Below are 23,485 nucleotides of genomic sequence, written 5' to 3'. Positions count from 1 at the left end.
ATGAGTGGTATTTTACTGATTAGTCTAGCATGTTCATGCTGCATTTGTGTATAGAAGTTGAGAACATGCTATTACTTCACTGAATAATGAGATAGTGTTAAAATTCCAACAATGCTTCACTTTCATAAGTCAGCATCCACACTTCTTTCATATTCCTTTCCTGTAGATTAACTAAACAACATGTTTTGCAATTTAAACTTATAAAATGGGAATTTTAACACACTGTAATGCAATAACTACTGATAATTGTTTTTAAACTAACTGCTTACTGAATTAATGATATGGAAATTCTTGACTAAGCATATCACGTACCTGTCATGACACAGACTCAGTGTTTTACATCAAAAAGGACACATTACATAAAAAAATAACTGTAGACATGAGTTACTGAACTCATGAAAACAATACAGGCACAATACCAGATTCTGCTGTCAGATTCCATCCTAATGAAATAACATGTCTTACTTTAAATTTTAAACATATGTGGGCAGGTTTGGTTTTTTACATAAACAGCAGTCACTGTATACAAATAAAGGCTCTAGCTCTCGCTATAACTATTATGACTACTTTTCATCTTAGGTAAAAAAACTTTAGTAAAGTAACATTATGAGAAAATTAGTACTCAAGAAAAGCACATTGCTTAATTTTAAGAAGCCCACATTAATACCTAGAATAATTGAGAATGTTGTTTAAGCATGGAACTACAGAACAATTAGGTGAGAAATCCACCATTTTTGTAGTAGCCTATGGTGCTTCAGCTTTTGTATTAAATTATTATATCATTCTAATCTTAATAATGGGTATAAGACAATCGAGAAAAAATGAATATATCCTTCTGGAGAAGACGAGAAGTGGTCTCACTTCTGATTACTGTAAGGATAAATTTCATATAAAATGGTGCAATGGAAGGAGAAGGTCAAAACTTATCTAATCTTTGGTTTTATCATCAGTAATCTAATTTTCATCTTCTGATCTAATCTTTAATTTCCAATCTTCACAAAGACACATAATCGTATGGCATTTAATTATTTTTCTATTTTTTAACCTGAAATAAAAATTTCTTGGATATATAATGGTTCAATATTTTACATCTGAATTAGTAGTAATTCTCAATGTAAGATTTATCTGTAGTGTGTTATTAGTATGGAATTTTTTTTGATGCTTCAGGCTTTTTTGAAAAAGAGCTCAGACTTAGTAACAGACTACTGATCTTAATTCCTGAAGAGGGGAAAAAGCACCAAAATTTTTCAGATCAGCTTTCCCATTGTTTTGTTCAACTCCTGAGCAGCAGAAGGAACCAGTTAAGACAGTTTGATGTTTGTTGGTCTGTCATTGCAACCCTGCAGAGAGTCGTTCTGATGAATGAGTACTTTGTTTCACAGATACGCAGCAGGCAAATGAGCACTCCTGATGCAGGTCTTTCCTGCCCTTGACAGCTTCAGCTGGTAAAAATGCAGCATGCAAATTGCTGGGAGGAAAGGTGCAATTATCAATCTAACTGTTGTCACAACAGTAATATTTATTTATGCAGCTTGTTGGATCAATAATCACAAGCATTGTGTACACACATTGGTACATTTCTTCAACTCCAGTTTACACAAAAAGATTTAAACTCTTTTTAAACTGAAAATTAGATTTCATTAAAAAATAGACTTCAAGTCATAGCTGCAGGACTTATGAAGCCTTTGAAAATTAAGCTACTCAAAAGGTTTAAAGAGAATCTGCAGTGTTAGTTCTCTATATCAAATAAAGCAAACACTGAAACGCAGTGCAAATCTCAGCTCAGCCCAACCTATGAAATCATTATCAGACCCTCTGTAATTAGGTACTCTGTACTCCATTTTAAAATATAATTTGTAAGTAAAATAATTCAAGAGAATAGCTTTCTTCCCTATTGCTGAATATGTTTCCCAAATTCAGTTAATTACCACAGTAATCATGAGTAATGTTCCCAAACCACTTGCAAAGAGATTATTAATCCTTCAAGTGCGTCATTATGAATACAAGTGTAACTGTGAAAGAGTGACTCAAAGGTTTGTCTTACATAACTGTCTTTTTGTTCTCATCCCTTTTTCTGTCATCCCTTTTAGGGTCCACCTGGTCGCCCTGGTCTCCCTGGTGCTGATGGTTTAGCAGGTCCTCCAGGTACCATGTTAATGTTGCCGGTAAGTTGTATTTTTATTTCAGGGTAGTCAGCCTCCAAAAAGAGGATGTGGGTTTCAAGAAATGTATGAGTGGTTTTTTTTTTTCATATGTCTTTGTCTTTGGAATGAGAGTTGATACAGTTTCTTGTACGGTGTAAGCGTTTCAAGATCATATGGTACCTTTTTTCCCCTCAAACAAAGCATATTGCTTTAGCTCCTGCATGGCTGCCAGACTGGAACCTATACATACGTGTTACATGCACTGAAATCCTTAGATTTTCAACAGTAACTTTTATTTGCTACTCTATCTCCTAAACAAGGAGTTTGCTGTTGCACAAAGGGCTTGTACTCCCAGCGGGTGTGTGTGCTTTCAAGTCTCCTTGACATGGAGAATTTTAAGCATTCCGTGCTTAAAATTGGACTTCAGTGTCCTCTTTGAAGAGTCAGTGCATCCTTTGAATAGAAATATATGCACATAGCCAGCTCTGCTCCCACTGGAGTCAAAGCAAAACACCATCTGTTTTAGCAGGTGGAGAAACAAGTCCAAAGCTGTTAAAGTATCTTGCAGCTTGTAGTATGAAAAGTACTATATGCATGGAATTCATTATTTCTAAGTGTATGTGTGTACCTGAAAGCTCTGATTAGTACCAGTTCCCACAGAATTGATAAACCAACTGTAAATGAAGGGGCAGTATTTTTGGTAAGTAAAGCAAAGCAAGTAAAATGTCTCGGAGCTGTAGTTGCTGCAATTCTGATACAGGAGGCAGAACTACATCAATTATCAATGAGGAAAGGATGACTCTGTAAAGTTTATTTTCTATTTATGAAAAAAATCAATGGGGGTTTATTAAAATAAGCTAATGTTGTTGACCTCTTGCACCAAGTTACGTTATCGCAGCTGGCTGCGTAACAGAAATATTTGTTTACCAATTATTCCCAAAACGTTCTTCCATCTGTAATTGCTATATAAGTTTCCTGCATTAAAGGTAGTAAGTGTGCACTAATACTTAGTGGTAACTTTGGAAAATCTCAGTAGCTTTACTTTTAGATGTTAATGAGTCTCACAACAAGGGATTTACCAAGTCAAACCAGAAATTTCTCAGGAACGATTACCAGTTTCAGTTTTCCCAAATTCCAGCCTGGTTATTTAATCACCATCCAGAATTCTTTTCCACATTTAAAAACCCCACTGGGAAGCCACTATCCTTTTATAACAGATGACCTCCTTACTAGTTTGAGAGCCATGCTGGTATAAAAGAGTAATCAGGTGGAATCGAATCTAGCAGTAGCAGACCATCTTGTCACAGATACATTCAAAACACCAAGTAATATGTGGGAGACACCTTGTGTGGCTCTTTGTCGTCATGTGTGGGGCTTGAATTCATCAAAATAGGTTCACCTTTTTAATGGCTGCAAGATGATGAATTTAGGCACTTTTGCTTGAAAAAATTTTTGACAATGTGGTTGATTCCACATTATGTGGATCCCTACAGACCACTTGGCCTCCTTTCAAATGATAGAAGCCTTGGTAGTTCTCTTCTCACTTTAGAAAAAGTCAGGTGCTCATTTCTGGGAGCTTAAAGCAGTAAGATTTCCATCACTTTCAAAAAACAATTCTTCCATTCTGATAATAACATGACTGCAGGAGAAAGACCTCAGTCAGTTACCGTGCCAACTCTGGGTGTAGGCAAACTGAACAAATTGTTGTGGACAGTGAAAGATTCATAGCCCTGATATCCAGCATGTCTGTGCCATACATTTGGAAAGCCATGCTTCTTGTTGCAACTCTAAAATGTGTCTGTTCAACTTTACAAAGCTTTTGCTAGCAGTTTTCTGAGCAATGACAGTCCAGGAGTGCAGCAATGAGTACTTAAATTTTACTCTGTATTTTATTTTGAAGTTTTCAGAAGTGACACAGAACATTTTAGGTATCAAACATTTTTAACATTAATGTCTGCCTTAAATTGAATTGCATTTTTCTGTGGGTAGCTACCAATGTACAGAGAATTAATTGATTTTGAAACATATTTTTAAAGAGGTTTTGCCTATAATTAGAATCTATTCTGGCCTCTTTTTGAAACAAACAAACAAGTGAACAAAATGAAAACCAAAATCCTATGAAATCAAGAAAATGTTTGCTCATAACGGACTAGATTTGCACTTCAGTTCTAAACTATTACCAATGACTTAATGTTCATACTGGATCTGGTGGAGTGTACTGAAGATGGAAACCCTGTGTCTTTGAAGTGGTTTACGGAGTTGCAGCAAATAACAAGTATGGTTTTAATTTGATAAATGCTGAATCCTTTTCTTGTTTTGATACTTGCAGTTCCGCTTTGGTGGAGATGGTGAGAAGGGCCCAACAATCTCAGCTCAGGAAGCTCAAGCACAAGCTATTCTCCAGCAAGCTAGGGTGAGCACAAGGAGCCTGCAAACAAAACTACCATAAGGGTACAGCTCCAAAAACATTTCCATTTTATATCATGCAGGATGTGAAGTAAAGAGCTCTAAGCATCATCTCATCACAGTACTTACCCTTATTGACAATTGAGTAAATGATGGGGGATATTTGCTAATGCGTTATGAAATTGTATTACTATAGAATTTCTATGCTGGCTGACAGCTCTTTCTTGACACCTGTTGTTTTGTTCTGTTTGTTTTCTCAGATTGCTATGAGAGGTCCACCTGGTCCCATGGGACTCACTGGAAGACCAGGTCCTGTGGTATGTAAACAAAACTGGCTCACATGTTTAAGAAAACAGTAACACAAGTCCATAGATATCATTCTGGCCTTGCTTACACCTCTGTATTTGTACTTACATTATCAGAAAAAAAACCCTGATATAATTAAAGCCATAGTTAGTATTTTTGTTGAAGGTCTGCAATACAACTTAAATAGTAAATCAGTTTTTATTGTAGATTTTGGGGGGGTTGGATAGAGCACACTGGTAGACTTAAAAATTAGCAAATAGTTTTACATAAATAACTACATCTGCCTCTACAGTCAGTCATCTCTGTAATAATATTTACAAAACTTCTTGTGGTAAATATGTAACTGTACAGAAAGAGATACTAAAGCAAGAGTGTGCAGAATGACCTTGGCTCACTATTTAAGCTGAATTTGGGAAGTTCTTAGGAGGAATTCATATAAGCGATTAAAAACCATACAGATTTCTAAAAGAATTGTACTTTTTAACTTCAGTCCTGAATTTGACTTCACTGCTAATACACAAGGAATTGGAAAATGGCATTGTGGATATTAAAAAAAGCTTAATGTTTGTACAAAGTCTATACATGGAACACAAAACAGTTTTTCTGCCGGCATGCAAAACAACTTTTTGATCTCAAATAGGTTTACCTCTGTAATCCCTACAAATAATTTAAAAGGACAATTCACAAAAAATTCACAATGAAAGAGTAAAACCAGTCAGGAAGCTCAGTAAGCCAAAGCGACCTGATCAATCTTGCAATTGCAATATCCTTTTTTAGGAAATTGATACTTTTCAGACTCAATAGTCCACTAAATAGTATAATTTAGCATTTACCATCTTTCAAAAAAGCTATTATAAAGCATCTGTACTATGATATAAAATAACAACTGCTGCAGCCAAGATCATGAGCTTTGTAGAAGACTAGTCTTTTCTCATTTTCTCCCAGGTGATTGTATTTATCCTCTGACATAGAGTGAAATTCTCTTCTACAGTTAGTATAGCATTCATGTTTGAAAGATCCATTTAATTTGGAAAATGTTATTTTGTCTACTGTGATGGCACACCTGGATTGGCAAATATTTGGCCTCTTAGATTTTGATCTATGTCTGCTGTAATTTTTATTTACATTGTCATTATGGTAGCGGACTCAAAGAGTAATGTTAGCAGTTTTCATTAGATCAGACAAGCATCTAGCTGTAAAACACAGACAAGAATACAATTGTGATATTGAGAAATGAAAACAAGTGTTAGCTGAGTAACCAAGAGAAAAGGATGCAGCAAGTTCCCGTTGGTTTATTTTGTGAAGAAAAAGTGACTGCAGAGATATGCCAGTTACAACTGTAGCAGCATACATAGAAGACAGCAACAGAAGTTGTTGGAGGTCACCTGGTTTTCTCCTTGCTTCAGAATGCAATAGCATTTTCCTCCAAGTTAGTTTCCTTCCACTCATCCCAGTTGTGGAGATTCAGTCATAACTTAGAAGTGATGAGACTATAGTATAAGTAATATGGCTCCTTTCCCTTCTTTTGTGCTTCTTTCCCTCTTTAATGTGATGCTCCAGCAACAGCTTGTAGCTGAACAGTAATAACCAAGTCCTTCCCTTCTAACCTTTTTTTGCATCTAAAACTCACCCTCCATAATATACAGTGTATGTTAGTTTGAAAGCAGAAAAGAAGATGGACAAACCTGAGTATAGTGTCCTACTGCTACCACTGGCCAGGTTATCATCAATCTCATTGTGTATAATTACAGCAGCACAGTGCAACTGAAAAGTTGGCTCAATGGCTCTTGCTGCTGTTTCCTCCAGTGACAACTTTTATTAACAAAGAAATCCCAGGGGGACATGAGATAATTACATACTGTTAAAGGAGTAATTTAGGCAGCATAAGAAATACTCTGGATTATGTTCTTCCCTGATCCTAGCAGCTTAACATTCTCTTCAGTGACTCTTGAAAGCTAGATGATACTAAAACTGTGGTAAATTGTGGTTTTGGATGCCTTGGTAGCGCTTTGCCTCATCTTCATATAGAATCATAGAATGATTGGAGTTGGAGGGGACCTTAAAGATCATTGAGTTCTAACCCCTCTATCATGGGCAGGGTCACCTCCCTCTAGACCAGGCAAATAGTCTCAAAAAATCTGTTCCAGATTATTCTGTGCTCCAAATTGGCCAGTCTCATGAAGCCAGTCTGTTTATCTATGTGAAATTTACTGTTTTCAGGAAAATTTTAGCTAAAAACCCCACCAGAATTTCACTTGGTCCCCAGAAACTGAAATCACTGGACTTTACTTCTATTTGTAAGCAGATGTATACAAGACCAATTCTTTTCTAGAGTAATTCTTTCAAAGTAAATAGTGCTACCAAGCAGAGAATTTGGCTCACAGACTCCTGATTGTTCATGATTAGGTATGCAATACTTACAAATAGTCAAACGTGCCGGATCTGTTTAACAAATGAATGCATAATTTCCAGCAGTGTTTTTAAATCAAGAGACCTGCAGGATAACATTCAGTCTATACATGTTAAATAACTATGGAACAGCTGTAAGCATGGGATTCATTTGTAAAGACTGGTATAATATTGACAGTGGGTTATATACCTTTAGCTGAGGTATAACATGGCCTCATACTCTCACTTCCATGTTTTAAAAGGTTTCATGAATTTATGTATACAAAGTTCAACAAATTAATAATAGTAACAGTTGTTTTGCTTCTAAGCCACCAGGAGGCTCTAGAAATCCAACTCCTTGATCTGGCAATATTTTTGGCCTACAGTTCCAGAAGCACCTACAGATTCTTGGTCTGTCAATTGTTTGTGTGTGCAGCCTGTTTTAAGAATGAAATAGCAGGAGCTTTTACTCTTAATATGAATTGTATTTTTTTTTAATTACTGGTAGTCACTAAGATACATTTAGAAACATATCAGTTAAACATAGCACCATCAAAGCCCTAGTCTAGCTTCAGCAGAGACTAGAGTTCACATGCTTAATTAACATAGAATACAAAATGGATTTCTGCCAACAGATATTAAGTGTAATCCATTATATTAATTAAAAGCAGAGTTACATCAGGGAAACCCAAACAGTCAGTCACCACTTACCAAAGCCACTCTTCTCTCCACTGCCAGTACCAGCTCAGGATCTGATTTTCAATTTGCTTAGGACTTGATGCAATACCTGCAAGGTAAGTGGGAATCTTTCCACTGTAGGGTGCTAGACTAGGGCACTAAGCCAAGCCACAAGACCACTTCTTACTTTGAATGGTCACTATAGTAAATATAGGAGGACTATCAGTTTTCCAAGGTCTGCAAGGTTTGTTTCATATTAAATACATACATTTGGTCTTGACCTGTTTCGGAAGTCAGAAATGCAAAAATCCTTTTTCCCATGATAGTAAACTTCAGTATGTTCCTTCCTTGAGCCTGTATTCTGTGTGAGCATGTCAAGATTTTTTGGTTTGTCTATTTTTGTGAGACCACTACTAAGAAAATGCAAACTTACTTTGACTAGTTCTGCCCTGGATTTCATGCATAGTGTCCTACCCTGGAAGAAGATCTTTTTTAGGTCTGTTTATAAGTAAAACTCACTGTGAAAATCTGAATATCATCATTTAATGATAGTAAAGAAATGCAGTTATATAGATTTTCCACTTCTCCAGGGCCAGATGCACAAAGACGTTGATTAAAACATCACTGAAGTTCATGACAAGACTAGACAGGGTATTTTTCATTGACTGTAGTGATCTTTGGATTGAAATCCAAGACTGTTGTTTTCTGTACAATACAGAAATAAAGGTAGAAAGAGGGGGCCTCCATTTCTGTTGCCTTTCTTACAGCAGATGCACTTCTGTTTGCATGACATGTTGTTACTTTTCGTACTGTGCTCATATTTAACTCTCAAATATTAATATAGAACAATGTGTTACCTTTGATCCCATGCAAATTGATAGGTGGATTTTTTGGTAATAGAAAAATTTTTGGTCCAGTTAGGTGCAGTGTCTAGACAATGATGTATCAGGGTATATCTGCAGATTCAAATGGTGAATTCACACCTCCTAATGAATAGGGGATTATTTGGTTTTTCTCCCTGTAATTAATGTCTAGAAAGTAACATTCATTTAGAGTTTTTTGTATATTTAAGCTGTATGTTTTGCTTTTTTCATCAAGGGTGGACCTGGAGCAGCAGGTGCTAAAGGTGAAAGTGGTGAACCAGGTCCCCAGGTACAGTAATATTGCCTGTTAAGTTTGAGCTTTTTTATCCTTGAAAAAATGCATTCATATCACTTAGAAGAAATCAATCAATGATATGCTTTCCATGTGCAATTGAAGAAAAATAGCTTTTACAATACTATCCTAATTAAATGCAAAATATGAAAGTAACAATCTTTATATAACAAAGAGCAATTATCACTTGTAGAGTGTCATCACTTGAAAACCCATTTTAAAATTGTCACTTCAGGCTCTTTTCTCTGTTAAATTATCATATGTCAGTCTGTAATTGTTTGACCTTAGGCTCTGTTCTTATCAGATCTCATAAGGTGAGAGAGATAGAATTTAATTGGTAATGAAACTGGATATTTTCAAGAAATATGTGACATAGCAAGAATAAGTCTTTTGGAATCAGTGCATGCTTTTCTTCTCAGCTTACTATTATATCAGCTCCTGTGCAGTGACGTTAAAGAGCACTGAAACACATTGAAATCTTTCAGCTTAAACTTAAAAGTAATATGAGGTTCTTAAAGAAATAATGATAGGAGTTTCTGGAACAATGATTTTGCCAGATCTCAAGTGGTATCATGGATTTGCTACATTATTAAGTGCCTGTCTTAAAACTCCACATGGATATTTGCAGAAGAAAAATAAAGCAATTAAAAAACAGCTGAACAGCTTCTCAGTGTACCAGTTTGCTTACTTACATTTTTAGTATTTTTTCTCTTCCTACTTTATATTTTTGTATGGCTAGTCCTTACCATTGCTATTTTCGCCTGAAGAAGATGCATTTGTGTGGGAGATGAGAAGGCTTCCACAGAAACGTATGCCTACACAGTCATCAGTGAAAGTTACATGTGGTTAAAAAAGTGGAATTGGGTTTTTTCAGTCTGGGGCAATTTGGTCTTCCTGTAGTTAAAACTGTGTGTAAGGCTAGGAAAGACAGAATGTGAGCTGTTTACCAGCACAACTCATGTTTGTGTATGAGTTAGGAGTCTTAAATAAGCACTCTTTTTAGTTTTTGTCAAATAATTATGATGTGACTAAAATAATTTTTGCATGAGAAGATGAAGGGTTTTCAAACCACAGGACTAAGATCTTCAAAGCCATTAAAAGAATGTAAGAAGCTTTTATGTTAAAAGGACCAATTATGCAATGTATAGTGCCATCTTATGAAAACTAGTGTTAAAATTGGTAGTGCAAAGGCCAGTTTGGATGCCCATGTTCTATTAAAACCAATGCGAATTTGGAAAACAGAATCCATCTCCTTGGAAAAAATGCAACTTTGTTTATAAGAAAAATCTTATCTTGTTCTTGAGATGAGATGCCTAACTAGCCTTTTTCTGACATTGATATGATTCTAAGAATCGCACTTTTTAAATTCAGGGTCCTCGTGGTGTTCAAGGTGCCCCTGGTCCAAGTGGAAAAGCTGGCAAAAGGGTAGGTAGCAGATCAATCCTGCTCTGGGTAAATAGTTTCTATTTAAATATATTTAAATATTATCTGATTCCACTGTGTTTTCAAATGTTTGCCTCTTGGGGTTTTTGCAGGGACGTCCCGGAGCTGATGGTGCCAGAGGAATGCCAGGAGAACCTGGTGCAAAGGTAAGTAAGAATGAGCCCTGAGGCTTTATTTTAGTCTTGGAATGAGCTAGACAGATTTTATGTAGGTACCACAGTTTCTTGCGGGCCAACCACAAATTCTTCTCTCAAGCGAAAATATTGAGGTTTCAGATAGCTGGGTCAGATGCAAAAGCTGAAAATGAATCATCCATTTATAATATGGTAATTAATGGTAATGGCTAGTAGTCTGACCTTGAAGTATCTTGATTCTCAGGGCATGATTCCTACCCCTCTGAGTCAGTTTCTGGTTACAGAGTACCAATAATAGTAAAGTCAGTTTTGCAACTGCAATGTGCAGCTAGAATCAAGCTTTTTATTTAAATGTAGACTTCTTTTTATAAATAGCATAATTACAGCACAGTGAAAAAGTTGGTGTGGCATTTTCTTTTTTCTTAATGCATAGAAGCAAATTTTGTGAGTTTGATCTCTGTGCTCCCCTCCATGTGTTTCATTTAATAACAAAAGTGTACATACAACCAAAGGTAGAAATTAACTTTTAGAAGTAAGGTGCAATTTCTTCAGAGTAATACAGAATGTAATAGTTATTTACTAAATCTGTGATTTCATCTTTCCTAGGGTGACAGAGGATTTGATGGTCTTCCTGGCCTCCCTGGTGACAAAGGTAACAGGGTAAGAAAAACATGTATATTTATACAACAACACATTGATACCATCACAGAAATAATGCATTATTCATTAAGAACAGCACTAAGGACTGTGGGGGAGTTAAAACCGAATATAAGCTTTTCACACTACAGAATAATATCTATATTGTCCCATAATGTATTCCTCATGAAACATTTTAGTAATATCAATCAATACACAACAACTCATATATATCTATATAAATTATTTAAATATATTTACAGAATTGAGATCGCATCTTCAGCAACATTTTGCTCAAATTTTTCAGTTAAGGAATTTGCCTGTTAGATTTAAAGAGATTGTTAAAGGAAATAGTAATAGGAAAAGAAAATTAGCATAAAGTTTCTGTATCAGGAGCATGCCAAATTTTAACCTGCTGATAAGCTTGCTCAAAAAATGCATTTGAATATTTGAATTGCAAACTGAATTGTTTAGTGTGGGGTATTCCAACAACTGCAGTTTAAAGAAAGATCGGAGTCAGACCAGGTAAGTTAGGAAAACTTGAAGTAATATTTAAAACAACTAATGTACTCTCTCCTTATGTCATACCAATCTGTAGGATAAGACTGCATCTTTCCCTACAAAGTGTAGATATAATCACAGCAGGGGATTTCTGCTTTAAATTATACTCCTAATGTGTATGTGCTAGTAACAACATACTCTACTTAATGTATCTCCCTTACTGTTGACTTGTAAGTGCAATGCACCATAAAAGGAACGGTGAGTGCGAATGTTAACAGAACCATTCCCATCTTGTGCTACAGCTTGATGACCAACAAATTACTATAGCTCTCACTCTTCAATGGGTTAGCACAGTTGCTGCACTTCCCAGAAAATCTCGACTGTGTTGGCCCATAATGTAGTTCTTTGTAATAACATCTAAGGATACTCTTTTGAGTTCTGTTTGCAATGGGAAAAGAACTCTAGTGTCATACAGAGATGTCTTGATCCTCTTTCATAATTCCATTTTACTTGAAGAGTGAAAAGAAATCAGCACAGCACATCATTGAAATCCAGCTTGATCAGCAGGTGACCAGCAGAGGGGGCTAGACATTAAGCTCTTGCCACTACTTCACTCTGAAGGCTGAGCAGAAATGGTTCAGCCAGGGAATGTCTGCTTTCCAAACTGAAATACTAGAATTCTCTGTCTGAGACTTCCAAGTCATAAAGAAATTATTTTTTTAAAAAAAATTCTATTTGTTTCATATTCCCTAAACAAAGGAAAAAAACTAAAATAGAAGAGTAAACTTGGGTTGAAATTTGCAAAATAGTAATGAAAATAATGACTTTTTTCATCATTTCTTTCATCCCACTATTTAAATATCAATGGGATCTCAAATATTCTGTAAAATTGAAAACTATGATCTTTCTGAAAACAGCTCAATTCAAAGCCAGATCAGATAGCTGTAGCTCTTCAGACTAATATATACTGACAGCACATAATGCAAATATTCAGTTCTCTTTGGCTTGAAATAAAAAGCACTGAAAGAAAGAAAAGAGAAACATTTTTCTGTTGTAGTTACATTTCAACTGTAAGAGAATTGATGTTGAAAACCCATAACTTTAGAGTAAAAGTTTTACAACTACTTTTAGAATTAGTCGTATTTGAACTATGTTGCAAATCGGATTTCTCTCTGAGGTTTTGCCTTTGTCAAACACAAGTTGTCAGAGAGGAGTTACTGGATGAGATTCTCTGAATTCCAATGTTGGCGAGATCAGACCATGTGTTGGAATATTCCTTTTAGCCCCAATAACTATGACTTTGAACTTCTCTTACTTAGATTTACTAGATGCATAGTCCTTCTCCCGTATTTAAAGCAAGACACTGTACACTAGAAGAAAAAGTCTAAGGAAAAAGAAAATCAGGCTTTAAGACAACATTTGAAGGAAAGGATTAGAGAACTGAAGACCTGAGAATGCTGATAATGACAGGAAGTTTTATTCTTACTGCATGACAATACCAGGACAATGAATGCAAGCTCCTAATCTAACTCTAAGTGCCATGTGATGGAAGACAAGAGGGTAGCCCTTGAGGGGATGAACGATTTCAATATTTGAAATCTTAAGTCAGTCTTGACCTGCATATTAATCAGAAGTCAGAGCATAGATCACATGTCTCATGTCATCTTTCAGGAGTGTCATTTACCACATAGAAAAACACGTGCTGTACCAGCAGATCACATTGTGTAGTTCCAAAACTTGGAAAAATATGGAAATTGCTATATTAATTCATCTTACAGGTATGAAAGTGCAGTTCATAGAATTTCATTCTCTCCCATGCTGACTCCAATTTATAGAGGACAGAAACGCAGTAGAACAAAATCCTGACATCGCTAATATTAGATAGCTCTGGAGTAAGAGAGCAAGTTACCCAAAATTCCCTAGGAAAGTTTGAAAGAGTACAGAATGGAGCCACTAAAATGTAATTCCATATATCTCCGCTAGGATCCACAGCTGTGGTCAGGCTCCTTGGAGACACTGATAAAATTAAGGAAAACAGCATGAATACTTGGTTGTTGTCCAATGCCAGAAGGAAGTCACAGTCTAAAAACACGCTGCCCAGAAAGAGGTCAGTCTGTGGTGTTTGAGCTATGCAGCACACTAGTTCTCTTTAGAAACAGGGAAAGAAAAATAAATCCTAAAGGTATGGTCCAGAATCTACTGAGGCTCTGCGTATACAGAGACTTGAAAAACCCAAGCCTCTGAGGGGAAGTGTGGAAGTCTGGCTGCCTTCCAGAGATTCAGGCAAATCAGTCCCAAAGCTCCCAATGACTGGTGCCAGGGTTCATGGTTCTGAAAGGTGGTCAGTGCACTTCACCGTGTATATTCCAGGTTCCACCTGTTGGTTTATTAAATTCTGACCTGTGTACACATATCTTATTTTACTGGCAGTAATCTGTTGTGGAGGAGGAGGGGGAAGGTGCCAGTGAGACAAAGAAAAATGTGCATAACACTGCATTTTATAGCAGTAGTTAATATATGTGCCGGGGCCAAGAATAGTTACAGAGTGAAATTTTGCAAACACAAATAGTTCATTGTTTTAATGATGTTCATTTCTTTTTATACTAGTGTAATAAAAGACTTTACCAACTACTATAACCTACAGATTTGCATCACTGTGTCAAGACATGTTTTGACACATCAGACTTCAGCTAACACATTTGTTTTCATTTCTCTTCCCATCCATTATTGTTTCCAGCAACGGATGTACTATTCTAATGACTTTCCTTATTATACAGGGAGACCGTGGCCCACAGGGACCTCCTGGCTTACCTGGTGAGGATGGATCAAGAGTAAGTTGCCATTTACACAGTAAAATCTAGAGTGAATCCTCGTGTAATAGGAATGTGTTCGTGTTCTTTTTTTCTAAAACTTCTATTCCCTTTGTACAAAAACAGGGAGAAGATGGAGAAGTTGGACCAAGAGGTCTCCCAGGTGAAGCTGTAAGCAATGGTTTCTTATTCTTCTGCTTCTGTTACAAACAAAAGTCACTCTCAGATTTGTCTCCTTTCTATTGAACTGTTCTGAATTCCAGGTATAATAATTACTCTGTGTGTGTGTGAGAGTATGGATCTGGCTGAAAAGCAAACAAATGAACAGTTTTGTTAGGGGAGAAACACTACTTACAGGATTAGAATTAAGTCAGGGATACATCCAGCCAAGTATACCCAACTTCCAGAATCACAAAGACCTTTTCCCATCCTATTGTGTAAAACAGTCACTACAGTCCATTGTACATGGCATTATAACCAAACCCCTGATGCTTTGAGAATGTTTTCGAAAAATCTGTTTATTAGAAAATAAGGCCTGGCTTCTCTTTTTTCACACTACTGTGCTTCATTGTGTATTCTTACACTTGTTTCACATACAGAATTTCCACTGCTGTCAGTTGGAATTCTGCAGGTGCTGTCACTGCAGAGCAGAGTTCTGCATTGCAGGCAAGAAATCAAGCCTCAGAAAGGGGAATTTTACTCTAAATGTATGATATACTGCTACCTACTCACAAAGTAGGAAGAAGTCACTACAGAGTCAGTGTTATTGATTTGTGACTCTATCATATGAGGAAACTAGAGAATCAGTCCTGCCTACTTTAACAGCATGACATGAGTAATGACACAAATGATGAAAACTAATATTCATTTACATAGTATAAAGCCAAAAGGTTATGTTATAGACCAAATCTTGCTCTCTTTGTTTAGGAGAATAGCCTTTGGTCTTCTGTGGAATATTTTAGGGAAAAGAGGAACAAACCTGATTTTGGTTTCCAGAATTCCTTGCATTTATTATAATAGAATTATTAGTAATTTTTAATTGAATCTTTACTACAGATACAAGCACTGCTTTACTCTTAGAATAGTAGTATAGAGTATGACGGATCATCATGTTTTCTAAAGAGAGGAATAAAACGTATGCTACTATTCATGTCAGACCATCAAGCCAAGGCACAACTGACACTTTAGTGGAGGATGCAGTGCTAATGCTCTGCACGAGGAAATACAAACAGTTATCTCCTACCAGTCTCTGAAAGGACCGTACAATGGCTAAATCAAAGTTTGCCCTTCCACGGACATCCTGTTCAGACATATGGTGATCTTCAGGAGAATCTGTTATCAGTGAATTTTTTCATTTCTTCCTTCTTTCTTTCTTTCTCTCTCTCTCAACCCTTATGCTGCCTTTTCCTCATCCTTCTTTTTCCTTATGACATTCCTTGCCCGGTCTTGCTCCTGGGCCTCTTTTTGTTCAGAAAAAATCATGCAGGTGTTAATAAGTGTTTTTTCTCTTCCAGGGTCCACGGGGATTACTGGGCCCCAGAGGTACACCTGGTCCCCCTGGACAACCTGTACGTATGAACTCTTTTGTATTTGCAATTGCAAGAAGGGAAATGGAAGTCCACCAAAAGTTTTTCATGTTTATACTGTTTGTTGTAGGGCATTGCAGGTGTTGATGGACCTTCAGGCCCAAAAGGAAACATGGTGAGTAAGTAAGATGGGAATTTAAAAGGGAGTGGATTCTAAGAATCCTTTCCACATTCTCTTTTCCCTGCCACTGTGCCATCCCTTCCATTTAATTAAACTTTTCTGTAAAAATATTCAGATTCATTATGATCTGATACAGAAAAGAGAAGCCTTCTATTACTTAGTTTTTGGCCAAAAGGCATAATCATGCTTTCTCTCAAGCTCCTTTAGCACCATGGACTCCAGTGCTTAGATCCTATGTGTGAGCTGTTACTCTGTATTGAAGAAAAGGCCATGATATTCATTAGCATGAAAAAATATCATACTGGATAGAAAGTTGTTGGTAGACTTTAAAGAGGGAGGAACAAAGATGAGTTTGTATTCCTTTTAGTCCTGACAATGAAGATCTGTAGTGCAGAAATGCAAACCTAATGCCCTGGTATTTTTTTTGCATGGTAGGGTCCTCAAGGGGAACCAGGACCTCCTGGTCAGCAAGGAATCCCAGGCCCACAAGTAAGTGTAAAATACCTCTCAAGAAATACAATGTAATGTGCAGCAAATGTTTAATAAATGGAAATTACTAAAAGGTTAGCTTTTTATGTGTAAAACTGATAAAGCTTCAAGGATTTTATAAATAATACTGCAGATGTGCCGAGGGCAGTGTAAGCAGAGTTTTCAAGTAAGCTTTCAGAGGGATTTTTCATTCAGGAGAAAAATGACTCATTCAGTGTTCCTGGAATGCAGCAGGAATGGCCACACCTGGAGGAGGGTTCTGAATAGGATCTTGTTACAGACCTAGTGCCAGAATAGTGGCTTGTGCAAAAGGCTCACACAAAACTCCTGATCTAACTCATAAGGGGGAAAAAAAAGCCACTTATATTTGCCAGTGTGTTTAAACAGATTAATGAGGGACCTTTAGTAGGGTGAATGTATGTATATTGTTCTCCCTGGTTTCTTACACTGGTTTCTTTTTAACAGGGGCTTCCTGGTCCACAAGGTCCTATTGGACCTCCTGGTGAAAAAGTAAGTTACAGCATTATTCTGGTATTTCACAGTCGGTTCTGTGCAACAACCTTGCTTATGTGCTTAAGGGCTTCGCTATGTTTTACGGAATAGTAACCTAAGATCTAAAAATTAGCAGATCTTCCTGAGATCATCAAGTAAATTAATAACCAATGGACACCAGGCTTCCCTCTTATATACACTTTTTCACATGCGTAATTTCCTTCCTTTATATTCATTTTCTGTTGCTAGCTTCAGAGTCCCATCTACAATATTAAACAGTGTGTACTTGTATGTTAATTTCACAGCAAGCCATGAAAATTATTTCTATTAATCTCTATTTTATAACAGTTTTATCTACTCAAGTCTGACTGTACTCCTTTTTCAAGGATTATATTTTGACATAACTCTGCAGTCTAATTGGCATACTGCAGTAAGAATTGGTGTTTTTTTCCTGATCTATCTGTATGTACAAGTTCCTGTGGTTTGAAACACATCTTTTGTTAATTTAAAAAATGTCACTATTGAATTTTATGGTAATTTTATTTTTTTCCTCTTTTTGATGAATTCCTGCTCTAATGGGTCTTCTTTGATTTTGCTCCCATTCACTGTTTAGTATATACTTTAGAAGAAATTGAAGGAAATTTTAGGAAACAATATACAAGCTTTTTAACTGCCTGTGTGCCTAAGACGTATTATTCTAGGAAAATGGGCTAAGTCCGCAATAAACACATTCCAGAGGCTTTCACAAAGACATACCATGCCTTTCAGCTGTAAGCGCTGGGGTTCTGTAACCAATACTCTTTGCCTCTTAATCTTGTTGGTGTCTTTCGTATGGTGATCCCTTTTATTCCTGAAATTCTAAAAAATAGTTAATTTTGTACACTGGAGAATTCTTCCCCACCTTGTGTTATGTGTGTGCATGTTCATAAGGTAATTCTTGAAGCCTGTTCTCAGGCAAGCACCTCATTGAAAAATATGGGTGATTTGTATTTGCTAAAGGTTGTAAGAACTGGCCTTGCACTTATATGTTGTATGATAGTATCTTTCTGGGTTTTGTTCTATTTTTTGTTTATTCCCAATATCTCTATAAAGAGATTTAGGTATAACTACATTTTATATCCTTAGCTCTTAAAGTTAAATGTATTGGATATGGGTGGGTTTTTTTTCCTCTTTCTTCTTTCCTTTTTTAAAAAAAATATTATTTTTCTTATAGCTACTCTACAGCTGGGGTGGGTTTGCCAGTTGTTTTAACAGAGATTAAAATACTAAAAAGATTTAAGGTAGTTTGCTGGTTTAGGACATACCAGTCCTCAGCAAGGATGATCCTTCATCATCCTAGCAAATGATAGAATGTTCGCTATTGTTCTTATTATGTGTCTCTGTTACTGCATTTAGGGACCTCAAGGCAAGCCTGGCCTTCCTGGCCTTCCTGGTTCTGATGGGCCTCCTGTAAGTGACCAAATATTTCATCCCTTGAATGTTTAAATACTTTTACCAAGTAATAAATATTTCTGGATACCTGCATAGCAAAAAGAAAATGGAGAGTAGAAGCTCTGAGAGTCCTAGCTGGCAACAGCATTATAAAGTCCCTCTAAAACCTCTGTATCATTTGAGTTGTTAAACTGAGATAATTACATTTCTGAAGCAGATGCTAAAAGTGGCTGTGGGTTTTTAAGATGTGGTCCCAGATGCTGAAATGCATCTGAAACATCTGCAAGGATGTGTAAATAACCTAACTGACACACAAAGGGCCAGACACTGTCTCACTGTATTCCTACTATGTCAGTATGGCAAAGCAAATCATCTGTAAAAATGCTCACAACTTGTTTTCTGAGGAAACAGAGCAAACTAGATCTTTCTCTGCTTCCTGACCTAAGGTGCATATTAAATGTTTGAGCTTCTTTTTCACTGTCTACACTGGGACAGACCTAAGCCAAAATTTAGAATCTTGGAAGAAGAAAGGAATTCAGTTTATCTCTGAGGATGTATTCACTCATGTGAATTCTGTTCATCATGTAAATTCTATTCAGGTGGTGAACTGAGTTTAACCACCTGAGTAATGCTGTTTACAGTTCAATCATTAAACGGAATCATTGTTCGTAATGACATGCATAAACACAAGCTTTCTTGCATCAAAACCATCATCTTTTTGTACCACCAAGAGCCATTAGACAGTCAGTGTGACTTCTCAGACCATCTCTCTCCTCCCCATGTCATTTCCCCCACAATTTTTCTTTGAAGTTAAGTCCTCATTTCGTGAAGCTGACTTTCAGCCGGGTTTTGCTAGGATAAGAACAATAGAACTGACTTCAGGGGTTTCACTGCATAGATGCTTATATTACAAATACAGAATTGTACCCAAGGCTCTCACAATCACACTTTTATCTGCCAAAGTACCATTTTCATGAAGAATGTTAAATATGCAATGATAGTCCAGCTGCAGTTCTGTGTCTTGAATCATTGTCTGAACATTCGCACTTTCCCCTTTATCCTTTTCTGCATGCTGGGAACAATATTAATTTCCAAACATAAGCATTATCTTAAAATCTGCATCTTGTTAAACCTTTAAAGCTGGGGAGAAATTCTGTAAGAGATAATCAGGTGTTAGCACAGGTCTGTACCTGATATGTATCCCTACTGTGGTGGCTTGACCCCAGTCAGCAGCTAAGCACCCAGCCAGTCATTCAATCCCTGCTAATCCAGCCAGATGGGGGAGAGAATCAGGAGATCAAAAGCAAAAAAACACTTGTGGGTTGGGGTAACAACAGTTTAATAAGTGGAACAAAGCCACTTGCCCACTTGCACAAGCAAAACAAATAAGGGATGCGTTCACTACTTCCAATCTGCAGGCGGATGGCTAGCCACTTGCTGGAAATTTGGGCTTCAGCACATATAAGGGTAACTTGGGAAGACAAACCATAACCATGAATGTCCCCTGCTTCCTTCTTCTTTTCCTGAGCTTTTATTGTGGAGTATGACATCATATGTTATGGAATATTCCTCTGGTCAGTTTGGGACAGCTGTCCCAACTGCATCCCCTCCCAGCTTCTTGCCCAACCCCATCCTACTAAATGAGGGGTTAGAAAGGGACAAAGAGTAAAACTCCATGCTGTGCAAGCACAGTTTTAGTCTCAAATTCAGAACACAGCACCATATGGGCTGCTATCATGAAAATTAACTCCTTCCTAGCCAGAAGCAGTACACCTACCCAAAATTATCTCCCTGACGCACAAGTAGGTTTGTTCAGAGGAGAACAGGAAAGGCAGGTTAAGCTAAGTCCATTCTAATTGACGTGACACATTTACAACTGTAGAGTTACACTAGTGATTGAAAGCAATGAGAGGTACCTTCCTGATTGTAATGAGCTTTGTAACTGCTCCCGTGATATCTGTGTTAAGATCAGATGAAAGCTCAAGAGCATTTTTTCAGGAAATCAGGAAAATTCTTTCTATGCTATTTTGTTTCACTACTATGTGAGGAAATGTGCTTCTATTTTGAAGGCGAGCCACTGCTAAAAGTGGTATACTGGAATTAATGGAAATCTAAAGGGATATAAGTATTATCTTTAATAGCAGCATTTTTGAAGTCATAGATACCTCTGATACTGGATGAAGATTTAAGATTTTGTACAGAAGAAAACATATTCTAGGAGATTAGAATTAAACAACTGACATACATGCATTTTAGAAAGCAAATAACAAGTGTTCAGCATTAGTAAGAAACTTGTTAAAGGACAATTAGCAATCACTGGTGAGCGAGTATCAAATACTTTTTATTTTAATAATTCTTTTAATAAAGAACATATTTTAAACTGTTTTCCAAGGCCAGAAAATTGATCTAAGCACCAGGGGTTTGTCATATGAGATTAAAGCCACATAAAATTCATATCACATTTGACACACTGAAAACATTTTGGGTTGTCAATGACACCAAAACATGAATGGTTTTAGTAACTGGCTACATGTTATGTGGGACAACATACTTGGCAAAACTATAGATTTACTACGCTCCTCTAACTAGACTGATGAGCTTCAACAGAAACAGGATTCCTGACTGATTCTCAGAAACAATAATCTTCTATTAACCTTGAGTTTCATTAAATTACCTTTAAATTTTGCAGCATTTTCGTGTAAATTTTGTAAGAAAGAAAAACAACGGATCAGTTGATGTTTTGAGTGCTACAATATTAATGTCAATGATATAGAACAAAGACTAAGACATAAATAAATTTTGTTTTAAAAGCTTGTCACGGGTTAAAACACACACAGATTGTTAAAACTTGATCAGCCTTCTGTTGGCTTCTGCAATAAATTCCATAATCTTTTAAAGAATTTTAGGAATGTCTACATGTTGTAATATTAATCAACCTGCTTGTTCAGAAATCAACTTTCAGAGTGTCTTGCATTAAAAACCTTTTACTGCTGAAACATTAACAAAATAGAAGAGGTGATCAGGATATTCCTAAAACATTAACATTAGTGTAACTATTGTCCAGCTTTTCACTTGTTATGTTTGTGTGTATGTTCTAATACAGAAGAAGGATGATGAGTGACTGAAATTAAAGTGTTTAAATAATTGTGTTTTTAAAATAAAAATTCACTACCAAAAAATGAATATTTTCTAAATCAGATACATTTTTCTTAAATCAGGGTCATCCTGGAAAAGAGGGTCAGTCTGGAGATAAAGGTGCATTGGTGAGTTTTAAAACTTTTCCATTTATTTACATAGCTTTCAAGAAAATTTTTGGCACTCTTTCAACCATATGACACCTTTGGTCTCCAAGAACTATTTAGGAAGCTAATATAAAACCCATGACACGTTCACAGCATCTGTGTGTAGACAAACATATTTATTATATTTTCATATATTCACAAAATTACAGAGATTCTAAATAATATAGAGTAAAGAATAAAAGTTTAACTTTTAAAGTAAAACTGATTGTGGAGTTGACAGAATGGCAAGCAATAAAAGTGGCATACATTTGATGTAGATAACTTGCAAATAGTTTGAGTTTGCAATTCCATTGTATTGAGTACCCACTAGGGTTCTTCAGAACCTTCTTTTTTAAGATTTACAAATGCACGCATACACATTGTATTTTTTAGGTCAACTTCAAGTCAATGACAGTGAAAAGTAATTTCTTTATTTCTTTATGAAGCACTGAAGGGTCTTGGGGCTCTTTAAAGCATTCTGCTTGCTCAATATTGACCCTTATTTACCCTGAATAGCTTCCTTATGGCACCTGAAATCAGTTTCAGTTGCAGAACTGATTTCAGTGGTGATACTAAAAGGTTGTATTCTGGGTAAATAGGATGAATGAATGAAGCGGGCATTTCAGAAAGTACAATTCCACTGACACCAGCATAATACTATTTGTCCAGAATATTGTTATCTGTTAGAGACTTGTAGATTTTATCCTGATTTCTCAAGAAAATAAAGCTTACAGAGATCATTTATGTTTTGAAAGTAAAGGTATGTGAAAAGGTATGTGACCATCTGTCAGTTGTTCCTTATGCTTTTTGAATTTCCTGATCAATTTCAGCCAAATTTAATAGAAAATTTTATTTCTCAGAGATGTTAGCAGGTTTTGTGAAAAGGCTCCATTAGGGAAAGATTCTGTTATCTGTCCATCTCAGACATCAGAGAATCATCAAAGCAGCCCAGCCTCAGACACATATATGTATGTTTTCAGGCTTCCTTGCTTCTACTGTTTACAGAACTCACTTTCTTTAGATACTGCCAGTGGATTGCATAGTATCGAAGCTGAGCATCTTTAAAATCCTCAGCAGACAGTAACTAGCACCATCCAGACACTGGTTGGTATTGATAACACGATGAGCATTATAGCTTTTAGTTTGGAATGTCTTTTTTTTTTTTTTTGATCTCTACTTTTGACTTATGTCATCATCATGATTAACATACACATTTTCTTCACTAAGACACCACTGGTTTCTAATTGGCATATTTTTGTTTGGTTTTGTTTGTTTGTTTGTTACATTTTCCACTTAACATTGTTTCAGACAATTTCTATTGTGGATAGATTTTTCCCAAATATACACATAATACCAAGTTCATAATTCTATTAATAGTTTTATAGTGACGTTGAAGTGCGTTTTGCGGTGCCATGCGTTGTTTTTCTTAGTGGCAGGCAGCCCAGTCTTATTTTGATGTCTCATACAAGGCTGCTGCATTACAG

General features: G+C 36.3%; 1 protein-coding gene across 2 annotated transcripts in view; it reads left to right on the top strand.

Annotated features, from left to right (window-relative positions):
- Positions 1 to 23,485, top strand: part of COL11A1 (collagen, type XI, alpha 1) — a 158,718-nt gene that overhangs the window by 58,987 nt on the left and 76,246 nt on the right. For both annotated transcript variants that reach the window (XM_014939348.1, XM_014939347.1), the window contains 15 exons: positions 2,091 to 2,165; positions 4,474 to 4,557; positions 4,811 to 4,867; positions 9,021 to 9,074; positions 10,449 to 10,502; positions 10,613 to 10,666; positions 11,261 to 11,314; positions 14,569 to 14,622; positions 14,728 to 14,772; positions 16,116 to 16,169; positions 16,258 to 16,302; positions 16,744 to 16,797; positions 17,263 to 17,307; positions 18,685 to 18,738; positions 21,939 to 21,983. In XM_014939348.1, coding sequence (XP_014794834.1) covers positions 2,091 to 2,165; positions 4,474 to 4,557; positions 4,811 to 4,867; positions 9,021 to 9,074; positions 10,449 to 10,502; positions 10,613 to 10,666; positions 11,261 to 11,314; positions 14,569 to 14,622; positions 14,728 to 14,772; positions 16,116 to 16,169; positions 16,258 to 16,302; positions 16,744 to 16,797; positions 17,263 to 17,307; positions 18,685 to 18,738; positions 21,939 to 21,983 — 828 coding nt within the window. The remainder of the gene's footprint in view (positions 1 to 2,090; positions 2,166 to 4,473; positions 4,558 to 4,810; positions 4,868 to 9,020; positions 9,075 to 10,448; positions 10,503 to 10,612; positions 10,667 to 11,260; positions 11,315 to 14,568; positions 14,623 to 14,727; positions 14,773 to 16,115; positions 16,170 to 16,257; positions 16,303 to 16,743; positions 16,798 to 17,262; positions 17,308 to 18,684; positions 18,739 to 21,938; positions 21,984 to 23,485) is intronic.

This window comes from Calidris pugnax, unplaced genomic scaffold, assembly GCF_001431845.1.
Source record: "Calidris pugnax isolate Ruff unplaced genomic scaffold, ASM143184v1 scaffold18, whole genome shotgun sequence".
Classification (NCBI taxonomy): domain Eukaryota; kingdom Metazoa; phylum Chordata; class Aves; order Charadriiformes; family Scolopacidae; genus Calidris; species Calidris pugnax.
This window is presented reverse-complemented; position numbering and strand designations above follow the sequence as displayed.